This window comes from Melozone crissalis, unplaced genomic scaffold, assembly GCF_028551555.1.
Source record: "Melozone crissalis strain CALT ecotype California unplaced genomic scaffold, PUWL_Pcris_2 ptg000056l_1, whole genome shotgun sequence".
Lineage (NCBI taxonomy): Eukaryota > Metazoa > Chordata > Aves > Passeriformes > Passerellidae > Melozone > Melozone crissalis.
The window spans coordinates 6,419,275-6,438,283 of record NW_026535834.1 but is presented as its reverse complement, the minus strand read 5'-3'; the positions used below and the strand labels follow the sequence as shown (position 1 = coordinate 6,438,283).

At 40.8% G+C, this 19,009-nt stretch overlaps 1 protein-coding gene across 1 annotated transcript in view; it reads left to right on the top strand.

Annotated features, from left to right (window-relative positions):
- The window catches only part of ARID4A (AT-rich interaction domain 4A), a 48,319-nt gene extending 32,423 nt beyond the window's left edge, over window positions 1-15,896 (top strand). Inside the window, exons 14-25 of the mRNA XM_054286756.1 lie at window positions 281-378; window positions 1,730-1,958; window positions 3,556-3,806; window positions 5,098-5,295; window positions 6,368-6,452; window positions 6,578-6,710; window positions 7,264-7,326; window positions 8,327-9,457; window positions 10,370-10,474; window positions 11,959-12,174; window positions 12,399-12,545; window positions 12,998-15,896. Coding sequence (XP_054142731.1) covers window positions 281-378; window positions 1,730-1,958; window positions 3,556-3,806; window positions 5,098-5,295; window positions 6,368-6,452; window positions 6,578-6,710; window positions 7,264-7,326; window positions 8,327-9,457; window positions 10,370-10,474; window positions 11,959-12,174; window positions 12,399-12,545; window positions 12,998-13,101 — 2,760 coding nt within the window. The 3' untranslated portion in view covers window positions 13,102-15,896. The remainder of the gene's footprint in view (window positions 1-280; window positions 379-1,729; window positions 1,959-3,555; window positions 3,807-5,097; window positions 5,296-6,367; window positions 6,453-6,577; window positions 6,711-7,263; window positions 7,327-8,326; window positions 9,458-10,369; window positions 10,475-11,958; window positions 12,175-12,398; window positions 12,546-12,997) is intronic.
- Window positions 15,897-19,009: the final 3,113 nt, after the last annotated feature.

The window sequence follows — 19,009 nt, the reverse complement described above, 5'->3', positions numbered from 1 at the left end:
TTCATCTCTATAAATGGTTGTCCAGGGAAGCTGTGGCTGCCCCATCCCTGGCAGTGTTCAGGCCAGCTTGGATGGGGCTTGGAACAACCTGGGATAGTGGGAGGTGTCCCTGCCCATGGCAAGAGGTTGGAACTGGATGATTTTTAAGGTCCCTTCCAACCCAAACTGTTCAATGGTTATAAAAGACTTTGGCTTTTAATTCTTTTAGATATTATTCCTTAATATTCTTATTTAACAAAACCTATAAACTTCATTTTTTCTCTTTTTTTTTTCCCCAAAGATTGAAAGTGGTGCTGTATGGAAGCAAATTTATATGGACCTTGGCATTCCTATTTTGAACTCAGCTGCTTCCTACAACGTAAAAACTGCTTATAGAAAGTAAGTTCTTGTATTGGATAGTGGTGAAAACATTTTCCTTTCTTTTTCCTAGCTGTAGCTTGTACAATATTCAAGAGGTTTTTGGTAGTTAGAGACAGTATTTTATATTCTTCAGTTAATGAACAATTCTGAGCATTTTCCAGTGCTGATGTGGAGGAAAGGAGGAAGGAGTCAGGGCTGGAAGTTCCTGTTGCTCCAATGCATCAGAATTCTGCTCATTTTTCACCAAGAAACTTTCACTTTCCTCCTGTGCTGAGGGTGTTTCAGAGTAAACCACTGAAAATTATAAAAAAAGCTTTGGTAGATTCAGTTTTGCCAGTTAGACAATTAACAGTCACAGACTCCCTAATCTTTAGATCTCATATGCATTGAGGAGAATTTTATACCAGTTGCTTTAACTTTGTGAAAGGTTTTGACTGAAAAAAGGCATGTTTAAATTGTACATTTACATAAAATCTTTGCAGAATTTGTAGAATAACTGTGTGCATTGCTATGGTGGATGTGAGAGTTATTAAATAGTAAAATCATTACTTACATTGACCAAATGCATAAATCTTTTTCTTCTCACCCTCACTTTTCAGCTGTGTTTTAATTTTTGAATTGGAAACCTTTCAGGAATTACATTTTCCAAGCTTGTTTTCTAAATAAAAACCGTTTTATTGTTTATCCTCCTGGAAGTTTGACAAGAAACAATTGGGCTTTTTGAGAAAAAGAGAAGAATGAGATTCTCTTGACTCAAACCTAAGGAAATTTGCAAATAGGGATGAGTAATGACTCAACTCATGTTGATGTCAATGAAGAAGACAATGTTGAGACACTCTTCAGTGGGATTTGAACTGGGCACATGTTTAAGGTCTGTATTTTACAGAGAAGAGTGTTTATCCTGGAAAGAGTAATTGGTAAATGTGTACAGGGTTGCTGTTACAGCGGAAGTAATGATGGTGTTGTTTGGACACATGAAAATGTGTTGTGACAGTGATAGTGTGTTGTAACTTGCATATTAATTCTTTGAGGAATAAACTAATTCATATCTCTCACCTGTAACTGGATTAGAATGTGCACAGGCAGTTTCCAGAGAGCAAGCTCATGCATGGCATTACTGTCATGAATTCTTAACTGGATGGAAATGGAGTTAAATATATGAAAAGCACCTCTGTGTATTCTTTTTCAGCATTTGTTATGAAATTGTTTCACTTCAAAACCTTCTCTAGCTTTTATATTTTTATTTGGTTGTTGTGTGCTTTTTTTATTATTATTTTCCTGAAGTTACTGAGCAGGGAAATAGGTTTTATGAACTTCAATAAATGAAAAATAAACCATGGAATATAAATGGGACCTTGCTTGTCTGTAGGTATCTTTATGGTTTTGAAGAGTACTGCCGTTCTGCAAACATTCAGTTTAGGACCATCCATCACAATGAACCAAAAGTGGTAGAAGAGACACAGAAACACGTGGAACCAATGGAGGAAAGTGTGAAAGAGGAACAAAAAATGCCCCCAACAGAAGTTAAAAAAGAAGCAGAAGAAAATTATTCCAGCAGTGAAAGTGAGAAAGAAGAAGTTGAACTAAGATCCCCGAGGGTGAGTGGTCTGGACTGATTTGTGTTTAGTCCCTAACAAAGCCCCTTTGTGTAGGGAACAGTTCCCATAGTGAGTTTTCCCTGTGGAGCAGCTGCACATTGGAATTGTTGCACTGGTCCAAGTGTGGAGTTCTGTGAGTGTTAAATGTTAATTTTGTTCTACCTGGACACAGGGTTTGATTATTCCTTCATATTCCACACCATGCCTGGGATCTGCTCAGGCTCAGCTGGATGTGCTGTGGTTCAGGGATGCCTTGGAGCTGTTCTCATCACAGCAGTGAAACACAGCAGGACAGTCTGGTTGTGGGTGAGGGTTTCCACAGGCACATGGAACCTGGAGAAGAAACAGGAATATCAAAAACCTGCTGTGGATCTTAGAGTCAAAGGAAGACCCATTTCTCTGAGCTTGATTTTTATCACAGTTTCTCTTCTAATAGAAGAAACACTCAAATCTTAGAGTATATAGACAAAAGTAGAGGGAGGAACAATCAAGTTTAGCCTTCATTTGTCTTTAAATGCTGTAGAAGTGAGAGTTGTGTTAGTAGCTACATAGATCAGATCAGTGGCCCATCAGCTGGAGGGTACTAAACACCATGAAGAATACAGACAGTACTTTAAAGGTGTTGGAATATGACTACAGCACTCATTTAATTATGTTAAAAGAACATTTTGTGCTCTTCAATAGAGTATGACTACTGAAGGACAACAATTGCTGCTTTTAAATTGTTCAAGTTCTAAAGATTCTGTTTGACTAAAATGTTATTCTGTTGAAGTCCTTCTTGCAAAGCAGCTTTTCAAGCAAATATATGGCCTTAGATTAATAGATGAAAGGACATGGTGTAAACTCAGGTTGAGACTTCTGTTATATTTCTGTTTAAATGAAAATGGTTGTTCCAAGCTGCATCAGCCTCAGTGAACTTCATGACATGACATTCGCTTTGTTCTTAGTTTGTTCATTTATTTTTGAGTTTGTTTTTCTTTTTGAGAAAGCTCAAAAGAAGGATAAAGAAATGTAAGAATTTTTTGTCTGTATAATTGGCTCTTTGTTCTGACTAAAAAGCAATGATCCCATCAAGAGACTTCTAATAAATCAAATTATAATCCTGTGCTAAAACTCTAAGAATCAGTTGCAGATAGTCCCAGGCAGCAACTGCCTTGAGTACTCAAGGTGCCTTTTAAAAATGGGATATTTAGAGTTTTTTGAAACTCTGTTTCTGCCCTTGATGTCCACAGGTGACTGTCAGGATTGAAGGTGCCTCCCCTCAATATTCCTATACAAACGCTCAAATAATGATATTGCTGTAGGTGAACAAGACATTTTGGCCCTTTCTGTCAGAGTAACAAACATTACAGGTCCAAACAAATGTCCTGAAATCCTCCATCAGTTAATCAGAAACTCATCCTCATTATTCCAAATGAAGCAGATAGAAAAACTTAAAGCTTTAATTTTACTATTTTAGAATATTTTGCACTTTTTTGTCATCTCCAGCCTTTCTTCTCTACAGGAGTTGCATGTCTCACTTTTTTGCTGAGTTTTGGAGAGGTTATGAAGAAAGCAGGGGACAGGAGTCATTAAAGTGATTTTATTTCTGTTCCAGGGACGAAGACGACTTGCCCGTGATGCAGCCCCTGCTAAAAAAGATGGTGAAGAGGATAAAACCCAAGACAAGTTAAAAGACAGTAATAAAGAAAACAAAGATGTAGAGGAAACACCTGAGAATGCAGAAAAGAAAGAAAATGAAACTCCTCTAGGGAAGAAAAGCACACCAAAGCAAAAAGAGAAGAAAATTAAAAAACAGGAGGATTCTGATAAAGAGTCAGATGAAGAGGAAGAGAGGCAGAGGGACAGGTAAGCACTGACTTGTATCACCTTCTTTGAATCTCTCTGTGCCATGACTGAGCTGTTCTCCAGGCAGGAGGACACAGACTTGATCTTACTGAAGTGTGAAAATCAGCAGCCTTATTCACTCAGACAGGCAGGGAAGGGAACATTTTATTTCAAGCTTGTAGAGCCTGCTGTATTTTCTGGAAGCATCTTTTTGTGCTCGATGCCAGGCTGTATTTTTCACTGTCACTTCACTTGCCAAGGCTGTGTTGGTGTTTTATCTCACCAGTACCTCCAGACACCAAACTGACCAGGCTGTGAGAGGGTGGGAACAGCTTGGGGACACTTCCCTGGGCAGTGGAAACAGAAATATGGCAAATCCCTCTTCTCCTGTGCTTTGAAGGGTTTGCTGATGGCTGGTGAAGCTGCAGGCTCCTTGTTTTTACTGTCAGATGATCAAGGCAGCAAAGTTTTCTTTAAGCTGTGTGGGTGTTACTTGTCCTCTGAGTTCCTTGCCACAAGATAATTGATCTTTCACTGAAGGCCAACAAATCTATTTCATTAAAAGCAAACTCATAGTCCTTTTAGTATTTTATCTCTTGCTGACTTTTTTTGTAGAGTAACTTCTAAGTTATGCTAAATTGTCCCTTAAGTAGGGAAGGAATTATAGCTAAAAATAGGTTTGATTGTAGTTCTTCAAAATATGTTTGAGTATAATATTTAAACAGTAGCTAAAGGTGTAATGAGAGGTGGATGTGTCTAATAAAGAGCTCTGCAGACACTTTTAAGCTTTTCTGAACACTTTTGTGAGCAAGTTTTTTTCCAGTGGAATGGTGTTTGTGTCATGAGAGGATGTGATGGCAATTCAAACTCGTGTGCCGTTAATAAACTGTAGCATGTTAAACCAATTGTAAAAGTACCTTTTTTTTATAAATGTGTCAAAATCAAATATTTCTGAAACTGCAATTAGTTCTTCCTATGCTGTGTAGGAGACACACACTGAGTTAACTTTTATTCCTTTTTGTATTATCAAAATATCAATTTAAAAATAATCTTTAAGCTTTGAGGTAGTTGTATACTTTATAAATTGTGTTTAAATTTTAATTAAACTTTCTGGATATTTTTGGCGCTTAGCTCTATTCTCCCTAAGTTCTGCTCTTGATTTAAAAAACCTGTTTCTGGGCAAGCTTCAGAGACAGAACAGGGTACAGAAAATTAATTTCTTTATGCACCCTTTTTCTACCTTGACTACTCTCTAAATTTTAAAATATAATTGTTACTAATTAGTGGGCATTTCAAATATATTTTACTGCAGGGAAGAAATTGAGAACAAAGGAGAATCAGAAGGTGAAGAGGATGAGGAGGACACAGAACCCTGTCTGACTGGAACCAAAGTGAAAGTAAAATATGGACGTGGAAAGACTCAAAAAATTTATGAAGCCAGTATTAAAAGCACAGAAATTGATGATGGAGAGGTTTTGTATTTAGTTCATTACTACGGTTGGAATGTAAGGTGAGGATAAGAAATTGTCTTTCCTTTCTTTGTTCAAAGGCTTATTTGGAAAAGAAATGTTTGTTTTAAAGGAAATAAAGTGAGAGATGATCAATGACGTAGCTCCATATTGAATTATCAACATCACAGACTCTGACTTCTTCACTTTTCAGTGTGGTGATTTTGTTCATGGTGTTGCATTGAAATGTCAGAATATACTTGTGTTTTTTTAAGTGTCCATCTGCCTTAGTAATCCTCACACCCTCCCTGATATTTATTGTGTCTATCTGTGTTAACATTAGCAAACTTTCCTTTAAGGGAGCCATTGATAGTGGTGAAGATATTTACAATTAAGTGTATTAAGCACTGGAATTTTGGCAATAAAATTGCCAAACTATTCTTGTATTGAATGTTAACTGGGATTGTAAAAATGCTTCTCCTGGCAGGCAGTCTTTATAGCACTTTATTTACTTCTGGTATATAACGTGGTGTTCCAAATCCATAAGCAAATTGCTTTATGTGGCAAAATGAAATTTGAGAGTGGCAATATTCCCTAAATATTTACAGGTTCCCTTTACTAATACAATTAGGAGATTTTGAGGAGCATCAGTGATTGTGCTTTTCAGCATCTCATCCAGTTTGGTGCCATAATTTACAAAAAAAATAAGGTACATTTTCCTGCTGAGGTATGGTGTGGTGAAAACACACCATATGTGTCTGATGTGGAACAACTGACTCTTTAGAGCTGACTCAGCCCCAGTGAGAGACAGGGAAGTTTGTACCTTAATTCCCTCATCCCATAATGTTTTTTTATGGACTGGAAATGTCATTCACCTTTCCAAGGCCAGACTACTGCATGAGTTGTAAATACAGGCTCTGCTATCATGGAATGGTTTGGGTTGGAAAGGAAATCCCACCTCATTCCACCCTCCTGCCATGGGCAGGGACACCTTCCACCACCCCAGGATGCTCTGAACCCTCTCCAACCTGGTGTTGGCCTTTTCCTGCCTCATTAATAAATATTTTGTGTTAATTCATGTCTTTTACTCCTCATATTCAAACAACATAACAGCATGGTTTCATTCCCTTTCAGGTATGATGAATGGGTGAAAGCTGATCGCATTATCTGGCCAGTGGAAAAAGGAGGACCAAAGAGAAAACAGAAGAAAAAAGCAAAAGTAATGATTTCAATAAGTCTGTTGTAGTACTGTATTTAAAAAAAATAGTTATTCAGGCCACATAGGGCAAAAGGTTTGATAATTAGCAATGAAACATTAATAAAAATCCACTGTTTCCCTTGCAGAATAAAGAAGATGGTGAAAAGGATGAGAAGAAGGATGAGGAGAAACAAAAATCCAAGCGTGGGCGGCCCCCTCTGAAATCCACTCTCCCATCCAACACGTCCTGCAGCCTCCCCAAAACGCCCAACAGCGAAGGTAAATGCGGCTCCGGAGGTGCAGGGAGCGGCCGGGCTCGGTGCCTTCAGGGGGAGCCCGGGGCCGAGCTCAGTGCCTTCAGGGGGAGCATGGGCCGGGCCCGGTGCCCTCACGGGGAGCCCGGGCCGGGCTCGGTGCCCTCAGGGGGAGCCCGGGCCGGGGCTCGGTGCCCTCACGGGGAGTCCGGGCTGAGCTCGGTGCCCTCCGGGGGAGCCCGGGCCGGGCTCGGTGCCCTCACGGGGAGTCCGGGCTGAGCTCGGTGCCCTCCGGGGGAGCCCGGGCTGGGGCTCGGTGCCCTCAGGGGGAGCCCGGGCCGGGCTCGGTGCCCTCACGGGGAGCCCGGGCCGGGGCTCGGTGCCCTCACGGGGAGCCCGGGCCGGGGCTCGGTGCCCTCACGGGGAGCCCGGGCCCGGTGCCCTCAGTGGGAGCCCGGGCCGGGCTCGGTGCTCTCGTCTAGAGCCCGGAGCTCCCGCTCCACCCCTCGGGACTACGCCACCGGGGCTGGGCGCTCCCTCCGATCGATACAAATTAATTCTTTTGATTTTAATTTTAGCAACACCTCGCAGGCAGACCAGACGTAGCTCAGGAATGTTTGATTCTGATAGAGGATCAAACGGTGAGTGATCTCAGCCCTGTGTATGCTTTGGAGGCTTTTTCAGTACCTTTTGAAAAGAAGTTTGGGGTTTTTTTGGTGGTTTTTTTTAACCTTTTTTTGGTTGGTTATTTTTTTTCCTTTCTCCCTGTAAATTTTGTTGAGTAAGCAGTTGAGCTGACACTGCTGAGGAGCACAGCTTGCTCACACAAGAGCAGTCAGTGACTGTACAAGTCATCCCATGTTCTTCAGCCAGAGCCTTTCAGTCCTGAACAGGCCAAATCCAGGGCTATAATGATGGTCTTTATTGTGCTAATTAAGTCCTCAACCTCAATACTCTATCATCCAGCAGAGCTGTTAATTATACACAAATGGCAGCACATCTTGGGTGTTTCTAAGCCTCTCTGAACAAGAACTGAAGTGAAATCACTGTCTCCTTTTAGTACAGGTCCCTGAGTAATCTCCTGGTAATGTACTAATGCTTGCTCTCTGTGTGGTGCAGCATTTGTACAATAGTTCAGCAATGAAATGTCCATACTGGGGTTTAGAAGGTTTTTATTTTTGGGTTTGGGTTGGGTTTTTTTCTCTGCATGGAGGGGAGAAGTGGTTTTTTTATTTTTTTTTGTAGTGTCAGATGGGAGAGGCAATATCCATGGGATCAGGGGAATCTCTAAAACTATTTTTGCTGCAATAAAATCTAATTCATTTATATTGGCTTATTTGGGAAATAGTAGGAGAATCACAGACTTCAGCTAAATCACCTGAGTAGAGAGCATCATCCAGATGCTTCCTGAGCCCTGACAGCACCACCACTACTGCAGTTTCATAGAAATTTTAGGTAAAAATAAGAAGTGTAGCAAGTGTGTTGAGTAATGCAGGATTTTTAAAGTGTAAAGTTATTACTGCAAACTGATGTTAACACCATAGATTACTGAAAGCAGGATTTTTGTGAGGTTCAAATAAAAAGTCATGCTGCAATTCATTATTTAGGGTGCTGTTTGCTTCTTTTTACATTTTTTTTTAGACTCTGGCACATCTGACAGTGAAGCAGATGAGTCATCTGAAAAGAATTTGAATGAAGAATTTTCTCCAGAAACTTCAGAACTGGAAAAAAGTGAAAAACTCCGTGATGAGAAGCTGGATGAGGAAAACCCAAAGATTTCTCACGTGCTGAAGGAAAACGACAGGACTCAAGTACAGCAGCTAGAAACACTGAAACTGGAAGTTGAGGAAAGTGAACAAATTGTTCAAATTTTTGGAAACAAAACTGATCAAATGGAAGAAATCAAAAGAGAGGTTGAAAAATCACCTAAGGGGAAAGGGAGAAGGAGCAAGACAAAAGATCCTTCATTGGAGAATGCAAAGATTGCACCAGGAAGCCAGGAAGAGGTGGCAAATGAATCTCTTACAGAACCTGAAAGGTTAGATGTGTCTTCCTTGGACTGTAAAGACATTTCCAGCACTACTGAAAGCGAAACAGAGCCCTCCACAAAAGATAAGAAACTTTTAAAAAGGAAAACTTTGGAACAGGCATCCCCTGAGAAGAGAAACCGGCGGGAGAGCGAGATGGAAGTGCCAAATATTGTATCTGAAGAGAGGACCAATGAATGTAGTGGAGCAGAGGAATGTAGAGGGCTGAGTGCTGAGGAGTCCCTCAGAACTGAGAACGAGGAGATGCCGTCCCTGGTGGCGGAATCGGCGCCGCACGGGGCAGAGCTGAGGAGCGACAGCTTCCAACGGCCAGCTGAAAACAACGAGAGCCTGCCCTTGAAAGATGAGGATGACACAATGCCTCAGATTGGCCCTGAGACCTTGCTGTGCCATGAAGTAGACCTGGATGACTTGGATGAGAAGGAGAAGAGCAGCACTGAAGACACAACAGCAGAAAAGCCAGACCCCAATGCTTCCAACTCTGCCCCGTCTGCCTTAGCCCCCAGCGTCCCCTCGAGCTTCCCGGTGGCCTCTCCTCTGGCCCTCAGCCAGGACGAGTCCCGCAGCATCAAGAGCGAGAGTGACATGACCATTGAGGTGGACAGTGTGGCAGAAGAGTCTCAGGAGGGGCTCTGTGAGAGTGAGTCTGCCAATGGATTCGAGGCCAGCACCACGTTGAGCAATTGCAGCGTGGCGGGGCAGGAGAGGGAGGCGGGAGAGAAAGGTGAGCGATTCCTGGAGGAGCCACTCCGGCTCTGACCCTCCTGAAGGTGCCTTGAGGCTGCTGTCACTGGGCTAAAAATTGCTGCTCTGTTTTGTCTGCATGGAGGGAAGAAGCGTTGTTTTTTGGTTTTGTAGTGTCACGTGGGAGAGGCGATATCCATGGGATCAGGGGAATCTCTAAAACTATTTTTGCTGCAATAAAATCGAATTCATTTATATTGGCTTATTTGGGAAATAGTAGGAGAATCACAGACTTCAGCTAAATCACCTGAGTTAAGAGCATCATCCAGATGCTTCCTGAGCCCTGGCAGCACCATCACTACTGCAGTTCCATAGAAATTTTAGGTAAAAATAAGAAGTGTAGCAAGTGTGTTGAGTAATGCAGGATTTTTAAAGTGTAAAATTAATACTGTAAGCTGATGTTGACCAGCTCTGATCCTCCTGAAGGTGGCTCAAGGCTGGTGTCACTTGGCTAAAAATTGCTGCTGTGTTTTGTCTGCTGGTTATAGATTCACAGAATGCTTTGGGTTAGAAGGGACCTCAAAGCCAATCTTGTTCCAGTCCCCTTCCATGGGTGGAGACACTTTCCACTATCCCAGGTTGCTCCAAGCTCCATCCAGCCTGTCCTTGTGCACTTCTGGGGATGGGGCTGGACATCCTGTGCTAGGGCCTCAGCACCCTCACAAGGAAGCCATTTCCCCTTGTCCTGTCGCTCCAGGCTATTGTGCCAAGTCCCCCTCCAGCTCCCCTTCCTTTAGACCCTGGAAGGGGCTTTAAGCTCTCCCCAGAGCTTCCTCTTCTCCAGGCTGTCTGGTTTTAAATTTCTTTGTTGCTTATAAAGAGAGCTTTTTAGTAGCAGTAGTATTTCAAGTGTCATATATTTTATTTTTGATTTTTTTCCCTCCTCTCACAGGTCAAAAAAGACCCAGTGACAGCAATAGTGGAACGCTGGCAAAAAAGCAAAAGCGAACTCCAAAGCGAACCAGTGCTGCAGCCAAAAATGAAAAGAATGGAACAGGTATATTCCTGCAGGGAGGGGAGGGGGAAGGTTGGCCTGGCCTGTAAATATGTGTAAGAACATACTGTTCTCATGTTACAAACAGTTTCCAGTGGATGGGGCTTCCCTCTCAAGGTTTTTTATTTTTATTCATTGTGATTATTGGAGATAAGTTCTGAGCTCTCTCCCAGTGTAACTGGGAAATCTCTGGCCTGTGTTATATTACTTACTTAAGAAAAATGTCTAAATTATTGTTTATATTAGCAGCTAGTACATATTTACCATTATGGTGATTTTTAAATATTGGGTTGGTTATGAATTTGGCAGAGGGCACATTTAAAGTCTTAAAACAGGTGTTTCTCCTGGGGAAAAATAAATGGTTTTGAATTACAGAAAAATGTTGGACGCTAAGGAAAAGCTTTTCATCCAAAGGGATCTTGTCTAGTTTTTCTCTCAAGCATCTGACTATTTTATAACTTGATATGGAAATCTGAATTTTTGTGTTTCTGTAGCTCATTTTTCAGAGAATCATGGAATGATTTGGGTTGGAAAGGACCTTAAAAGTCATCTTGTTCCAATCCCCTACCAAGGGCAGGGACACCTTTCACAATCCCAGATTGCTCCAAGCCCCATCCAAGCTGGCCTGGAACAGTTCCAGGGATGGGGCAGCCACAGCTCCTGTGGGCACCCTGTGCCAGGGCCTCACCATCTTTATAATAAAGAATTTCTGTCTAATATCCCATCTGATGTCCCTGCCCTCCCTCAGCTTAAGGACATTCCCTCTTGTCCTGTCACAAAAGTTTTGACAATCACTGCATGACTGAATCTGTGATTTTGGCTTTGTGGCAACACTGTTATATTTTTAAATATCAAACTAAAATACTTGGTAATATAATTATCTGACATACACTATTCAGATATATTTAACATGCCTGTGGAGAACTTGGCAGTTATTGTGGGAATCTAAAATATTTGAATATATGAGCTAAAAATTTTCTGTTACATGTTGAACTTCTGTTGTTTTAGTCATATTTCAGAGTTGTTCCTTTAGATGTGTAAAGCAGTTTAATAACTAAATACTACCCATAGTAATCCACCCATAGTGCTACCTACCTAGAGTAATCTAGGTTTAATCTTTAAGAAAGAGGTTTTAGTGTCTGTTTTATATTAGAAAGCTAAAATAGGTGATGTAAGACAGTTTATCAGTGCTCTAATATTCTAATTTTGGTAAGTTTATTTATTCTTTCTGTACAGAAGTTTGGCTATTACTTTTTAACTAGGCCTAGCTAGTCCTGCATCAATTATTATTACACTTGAGTGTTCAGTGCATGTTGTGTCTGATCAGGTTATCCATGGAATCTGAGATCATTATTCCATGGGTGTGTTTTGTGATTTTCTAAGCAAGAAGCAGCAGGGTTTTTTTTAATCATTGTTTTCTTTATAACCACAATTTTAAAAATGTCAATGTGGAGTTTTTAAGTCCAAATGAATTTTTTTTCCTGCAGGACAAAGCAGTGACAGTGAGGATCTCCCTGTCCTGGACAGTTCCAGTAAATGTACTCCTGTCAAACACATCAATGCATCCAAACCCCAGAAGATTTCCCGCTCCCCTGCCAGGGTGGTTTCTCCTCACATTAAGGATGGAGAGAAGGACAAGCACAGGGACAAGCACCACCACCAGAATGCTTCACCCAGAGTCTACAAATGGAGCTTCCAGCTCAGTAAGGATTCTAGAAATGACTTGATTACAGGGAACTGGGGAGAAAATTTGTTCTGAAGGAAAAACATGAAAATTTTGGGATTCTAGATTATGCCAGAAAAGGCCCACACCTAGTTATGGAAATGTGTTTTCTTCCATGATGAGTCTTACATCCTCTTAAGAACTGCATTCATTTGCTTAAAATCACCTTGACAAAGCTATTTTTTCTTTCCTTTCCACTTTCAGATGAACTGGACAACATGAGCAGCACTGAAAGGATCTCCTTCCTCCAAGAAAAGCTCCAGGAGATCCGAAAATACTACATGTCCTTGAAGTCAGAGGTAGCAACCATAGACAGGAGAAGGAAAAGGTTGAAAAAGAAAGACAGAGAAGGTGAGCTTGAGATTTGCTTAATGATTCCCATGAGGAGTTAATTTGTTTGGAAATGTGTGTAACTCACAGCAATTTGAGTTGAATTGATGATATTTTAGAAGAAAGGAAAGTGTTGCCATCTGTTCGTGTGTGTATTTAGAAAGAATATTTGTGGTGTTTTGGAACTTGAACCTGACAGAAACATTTGCTGAGTCTTTTGTAACTGTGGGATAGAAACTTGGATTTCCTAGTGCAGGTGTTTCCATTAGAGTCATCTGAGTTACCTTTTCAATAACTGGGTAAGGCTAATCCTGTGTGAATACAGCAGGGAAAGCAACTGGCAAAACTTCTATATCAGTTTTTTGTGCCTGTGCTGCTCTTTGATGTCTTTTACACAACCTAAAAGCAAGGAAACCTTCCTTGTGAGCTGTACCTTGATAACCTGGTGCTGATCTGCTGTTCTGTGTGTTCAGTGTCCCACACAGGAGCATCCATGTCATCTGCTTCCTCAGACACTGGAATGAGCCCCTCATCATCCTCTCCTCCCCAGAACGTGCTGGCTGTGGAGTGCAGGTGATAAACATTTCTCTGCCTTGCCAGCAGCTCTCTGCCATGGACATAAACCCTGAAATTCTGCCACAGAAAGCACTCAACTGGTTGGACATTGCCAAGTATATCCTGTACACACTTCCACTGCTGGACTGTACCTGTTCCCCCCTCCCACCCTCTTCTTTTGTTTAATTTACTGTTCAGAGAACTTAAGCTCATTGGTAACTGAAGGTTTGTAGGCACAACGTGGCATCCTTGTAATTGTGTTTGTTTTTGTTTCTTGTTTGTTTCTTTTGTTTTTGTTTTTTTTTTTCCTAACACAGAGGAAGGGCACTTATCAAATTTGCAAAGTTAATGTCCAGTGAAGCATTCAGGTGTTCTAGGGTGATCTTTAAAAAAAAAAAAAGCAAGTGCACCAAGCAGACATCAGAGTATTATCCAAAAGAACTGAGCAACTGCTGCACTTTCACCAAGCTGTGGGTAACTCTTGGTGAGTAGTTCCTCTTTGTGGAAGCACTTGCTATACAGAACTGCCAAAGTATGTGTTCAGCAATGTGCCCAGTTTTAAAGCTGTAAATGGGACAAAATAAATTGTGAAAGGAAGTGTAGTTGACTGAAAACTACAGTTGTAATAAGTCTTCCACTTTTTATAGGATTTTTGAGCACACAATTATGCAAATGTTTTAATGTTTATTAATGTTTACAGTGGAATTGTGAATAGGTTTTCAGTGGACTATCTTATCCCTTGACAAAAATATTTTGTCTTTTTTCTATGTAATTTCAGAGTTTTTATTTTGTTACAAAAAGACGAAAAATGAAATATATAACAACAATGAAGTTATTTAACAAGATTTCTAAAGCTGAAATTTTTGTGTAAAATAAGGTATCTTGCAACTTGTTAAATATATTTATTCAGACATTGGATGTTGTATTTTTATGTATTTTTTAAAATATTAATAAAATTGGAAAAAAAAAATTCTAGGTTAGTTCACTCTTTGGACAAAACATCCTTCTCAGTTCTGGCTCTGCAGGAGGAGTTATCCAGTAGCCAAACCTGTACTTGCAATGGGTCTGTCTACATATCCTCCACCTCACAGATCTGCCAGCAGGCATCTGGGTTAAAATAAAACTTAATTTGGAAACTTTGGCAGTCCTAGTACTTAACCTTGTTTGGAGGAACAAAATTTCTTGGGTTGCCCTTAAGATGCTTTGTCACAAGTTCTTGTGTTTGCTGTACTGCCGAATAAATTTCTATCTCCCAAAGTTGAGATGCACCAGTAAAGTAAAAGCAACTGTGTGTGCTCTGCCTGTGGATTGTCCCACAGGCTGATGCAGCTTGTAAATAACTCTTCCAAACCCATGTATTTAAAGCAGTTTGCATATACATTATGTATAAAAAGTGATTTTTTTAAACAATTTTTTTATTCATGTTTGTACATTGAAAGGGGGCCTGAGCCCCTTTTTCTGTGTTTAATATGCTGTAGAGTAATAACATAGATGCTCTAGACTGTATATCAGGATATTCTGGTTCCACACAGCAGAAGGTCAGGAGGAAACACTAGTGATGGCGTAGCATTACTAAAATTGATGTTTCTTGAAATTTCATTTTACAGCATTTGTCAACTTGTGATTCCAATTCCTTCCATTTTCGCAGAAAATTAAAGAAAAAGTACTCTTGTAAATGCACTTTTTCTGTCTTTTCTTAAGCAAAGCAGAACTATTTCAATGTAAGATAAATATGGAGCTCACTAGACAGTGCTAATAAAGGCCGTGTTTTAAACATAGGCTTTATATTCTATTTTTATTTAAGTGATTGTTCTTGTAAATGTCTGGACTTCACCCTAAATAGGAAAGTTAATCTCCATAAATTACTGTAAAGACTTTTTTCAGAGCTAACTTTTACTTGTTAATCTTCTAACAGCTACGAATAAAAAGCAATACTCATTTAAAAGGAAGTAACATGGGTCAAATGTTTAATATTTACAGAAGCAATCTAAAATCCAGGCAAATAACAGGATTGATGCCATCTTGTGCAGATCTCTGATCTCTAACCTGTGTGCACACTGTGAGATCTTAAACAGGCACAGAGGATGGAGGAGCTGCTGCCCTGGCCTGGATGTTCCCCACGTGTGTTCTCAGCTGGCTGCTGCTCCTGTCTCTTAGGAATGTTTAAAACCCTGCTGGAAGGCTCCAGGTATGCTCCCATGGATCATGGAACCCCATTGCAGCCCTGACAGGGAGAATTTCCTCCCTGCTTCCTCTCCCACCTGCTTCCCTCGCTGTGCTCACCCCAAAACCAGCTGGGGTTACTCTGGCAGAGCACTGAACCTGCAGCAGAAGATGCACTTTGTGCCAAGGCACAGCCTCCAGCCTGTCACTGATTCCCTGGTTTGTATCCTTCTGGGAAGGAGCACATCAGATTATTCAGCAGAAGTTTGCAGTAGTTTCCTGTGATGTTTGAAAATTGCACAGGGAAAAGTAGCTGGAATCATTGAACTGTCCTGGGTTAAAGGTGAAATCAAGATGAAACCCTAATAAAATCTATGGTTTCTAACTTTACAATAATCCCCTTATTGAAGTCTTGTTGATATAAATTCCAAAGTGTCTTTCACTGGCTGGAAGTTTGTCCTGTTGAAGACACAGTAATTATAATTATACAGAATTGGGATTTTTTTTTTTTAATAAGAGATTAGGTATTGTGTTTCTGAGACCAAGCAGAAATAAAGCACCTTCTTGGCAGTCTTTGTGCTGTTCTTTTGCCTTCTGATCTTCTACAGGTTTTCCTCAAAATGGTATTTTCTATTTCAAGCTTCCTTAGGAGGTAAAAAAAAAAAATTAAGATATGGGATCCAACACTGTTAAAAAGAACAAAGTTGTAAGAGAATCAGCCTCTTCCTTCATTTTCTGCAATTGATACAAAGAACTGCCAGATTGCTGGCAGATAACTTATTTTTGTATTAGCAAAAATCTGAAAGATGGAAAACCTCAGAATGTTTCCATGCAAGGACATAAGGTAAGATTCATTTCCTTCCTTGTTTTATTCATTTTCCATCAAGTGTATCAGCTGCATTTGTACTGGTGAGTTTTTATTTTCTAATGTCAAAGTTCAGAACCCCCAGTTAAATCTCTGCTTGGTTTTGGCTCCTCCATCAGGTTGCTGGGAAAGTTTCTCCAGTTTAATCAGGCAAGAGAAGCAGAGTTGTCAGAACAATAATAACAAATCATTGTTTTGACAGAGGTTAAACAGATTTTCAGTAGTAATTACCAGTGAATGAAAAGCATAACAAGGGCAAAGAAGTGTTTGTCTTCCTGAAGGATGATGTGTCTGACCTTCACAGGGAGCAGCAGAAAAGGTGATTAAATCAGTGTTTGTGCTTTTATGCATGCTTCAGTCTAATTTTTTAGAAGGTGCAGTATTAGACAGAAATTTTTTAAATGGTTACATAGTCTTTTTTTTTTAGAGGGTGCCTTGCAGAAATGGCTACCAGAATTACTCAGGATGGCTTTGATGTGGAGCTGGGAGGAGAAACTGAATCTAAGGATTGTCAACTCCTGTGCCTCAGTCAGAAAATCCACTGCTGAGAGAGCCTTCTCTCTGCAGACAGGTTTGTCAGCCAGATGGAATATTGCATTAAAAAATTATTACTTTTATAACATGTTTTTTTTTTTTTTCCATTAAAATCTTCTTGGATAGCTGAGGCAGCCAAATGGATTTTCTGGGCAGCATTTACTGGAATTCTTTAACAGCAGTAAGTCTAAGAAATGCTGTAGTTTTCTTTTTAAGAAAAAAGCAGGTTTGGTTTGATGGCTTGAAAGAAATCTGACATGAGCCAGATTTACCAGCTGAAATAAAAGATTAATGTGTTCACAAAAGTATGTTGAGCTGTTTACTTCACTGCAAAAAAACTTCACTGCCCTTTGCAAAAATGATGCTCTGAAATCTTGGTTATTTTCCTTCTCTGGTCTTGGGATTTTATTATTTGCTACAATGTGAGGCTCTGGAGATGTGGGGGCCATAATAAAACAGTGGAACCAAAGGGGATATTGCCAGAGGCTGACTCACTGTAATTCCAGGGCTAAGGAAAATGACATTTTGTAATTAGCTCATACTATTAAGCTATTGCTCTCAGATTTTGAGAGTCTGTCATTCTCCCATATTACCTCACACCAAACAGGATGGGATTTTAAGAGGTCTCAGTGTTTAAAATTATTCACCTTTATCAGTTACCCCTGAGGAGCTGGGATTTATTGGGGGTCTTATGTTTGCTCTGAATATCTGTGAGTTTCTCAGATTCCACAAGTATTTATTTATTGAAGTATTTATTTATTGGTCCCATCCATTGCTTTGGATGGATATGTAAATTTACTTTTTGTATTCCAGTGTTTTTGGCCTGATGGTGTGTTTGTTTTAATGCCAGTGAGTGGTGGATTTTATGATTAGCCACAGCTCAATGACAAATGCTCACCATACTGCCATTTAAAGAAAACTGGAAGGATCAAACTGTTGATTGAGAAAGCAGTTTTTCTAAGAATAGGACTTGTCTGGTGTCTTCTTGATTTTGAATTATCTTTGCTATTTATGGTGTTATTCTTGCTCCTTCCCATTGCAGAGATTCTGCAGTGGGATTCTGGCTGGATTCTGAATTCTGGCTCAGAGCAGGTTGGTTCTGCTTCAGCTCTGCAGCTGTTTGCATTGGTTAACATTGGTTCACACCCTTGTGCTGCTGCTCATCCCTCACCAAGAGTTTCCAGAGATGAGAATTGGCTTTGTTTGATGCCCCTTGGCCTCAGTGCCCCAGCACAGCTCACTCACTGCACTAACCACGGAAGCTTTGCTTCACTTTCCCTCTGGCAGTGTTTGCCAGCCAAGGAAAGCTGTGCTGGAGCTGTGCCAGCCTGCAGGGGTTGTCACTGTGTTTAACCCTGAGCTGCTGCTGGGGGACACTGCCCTGCCTTGGTGCTGGGCTTTGGTCATTTCTCACTTTCCTGCTGTTCAGAGTAACCCAACAACGTTTCCATTCCAGCACTGTTGGTGTCTTCAGCTGTTCCTAAACTCCTCCTCTAATCCCTCATCTGGGTACAGCCTGACCTAATTTACCCTGCTGCTGCCAGCTATGCCAGTTTCATAAGGAGGGGTAAGATGTGGAATTTGTATTAAATACTTTGCTATATTGCACAAGAGTGTGTTTTCTTTCTGCTTTAACAAGGAACTTGTTTATGTGGAACTTAAAACCATATCTTTTGATGCTCCTTTATTTCCCTTATGAATAAATAAAGCTATTTTAAAAGGAAAAAAAAAGGAAAGTCCCAGCCCTTGATTCCTTCTGCACATGCTCTGCTTCCCACTCTGCAGGTGACCCCTGTGTGCCATCCCAGGGGCATGGACAGGGGCAGTGGCTCCCTCAGGTGGGCAGGACAATCCCTCTCTGATGAGGAAATGTTTTGGCACTGGAACCAGTGAGAGGTAAAATTTTATATTGGTCTGTGCAGGTATTTGAATGTGATTAACTCAGAATGTGAGAGCAGCCCCACATAATGCTGTGGGAATAATTATGGAATGATGTTATCCACAGGCAGTGCAGGAAGGAGCTGATCTCTGTGGCTGAGGTTTGGCTGCTGCTGTTCTTGTTTCCTGCTTTTCCTTTGGAGAGCCCTGAACAATTGATGGGAATGTGATTTCGCTGTGGCTCAGAGGCCCTGGGCAGCATCCCCATGCAGGGTAACACCTCTCTGTGCCTCTGAATGATCAGCTCATGTTACATTCAGCCCAGAGCTGTTTTTTTTATAAAACCTTTCCTGTTGGGCTGTCCCAGTGCCCAGGGATGCCACTGCTCCCTGCATCCCCTGCAGTGAAATGTGTTGTCTCTTCTTCCAGACCTTCCATAAGACATTTTCTTATGTCTCTGGAGAATAAAAACCAGTTTGGATTGGAAAGG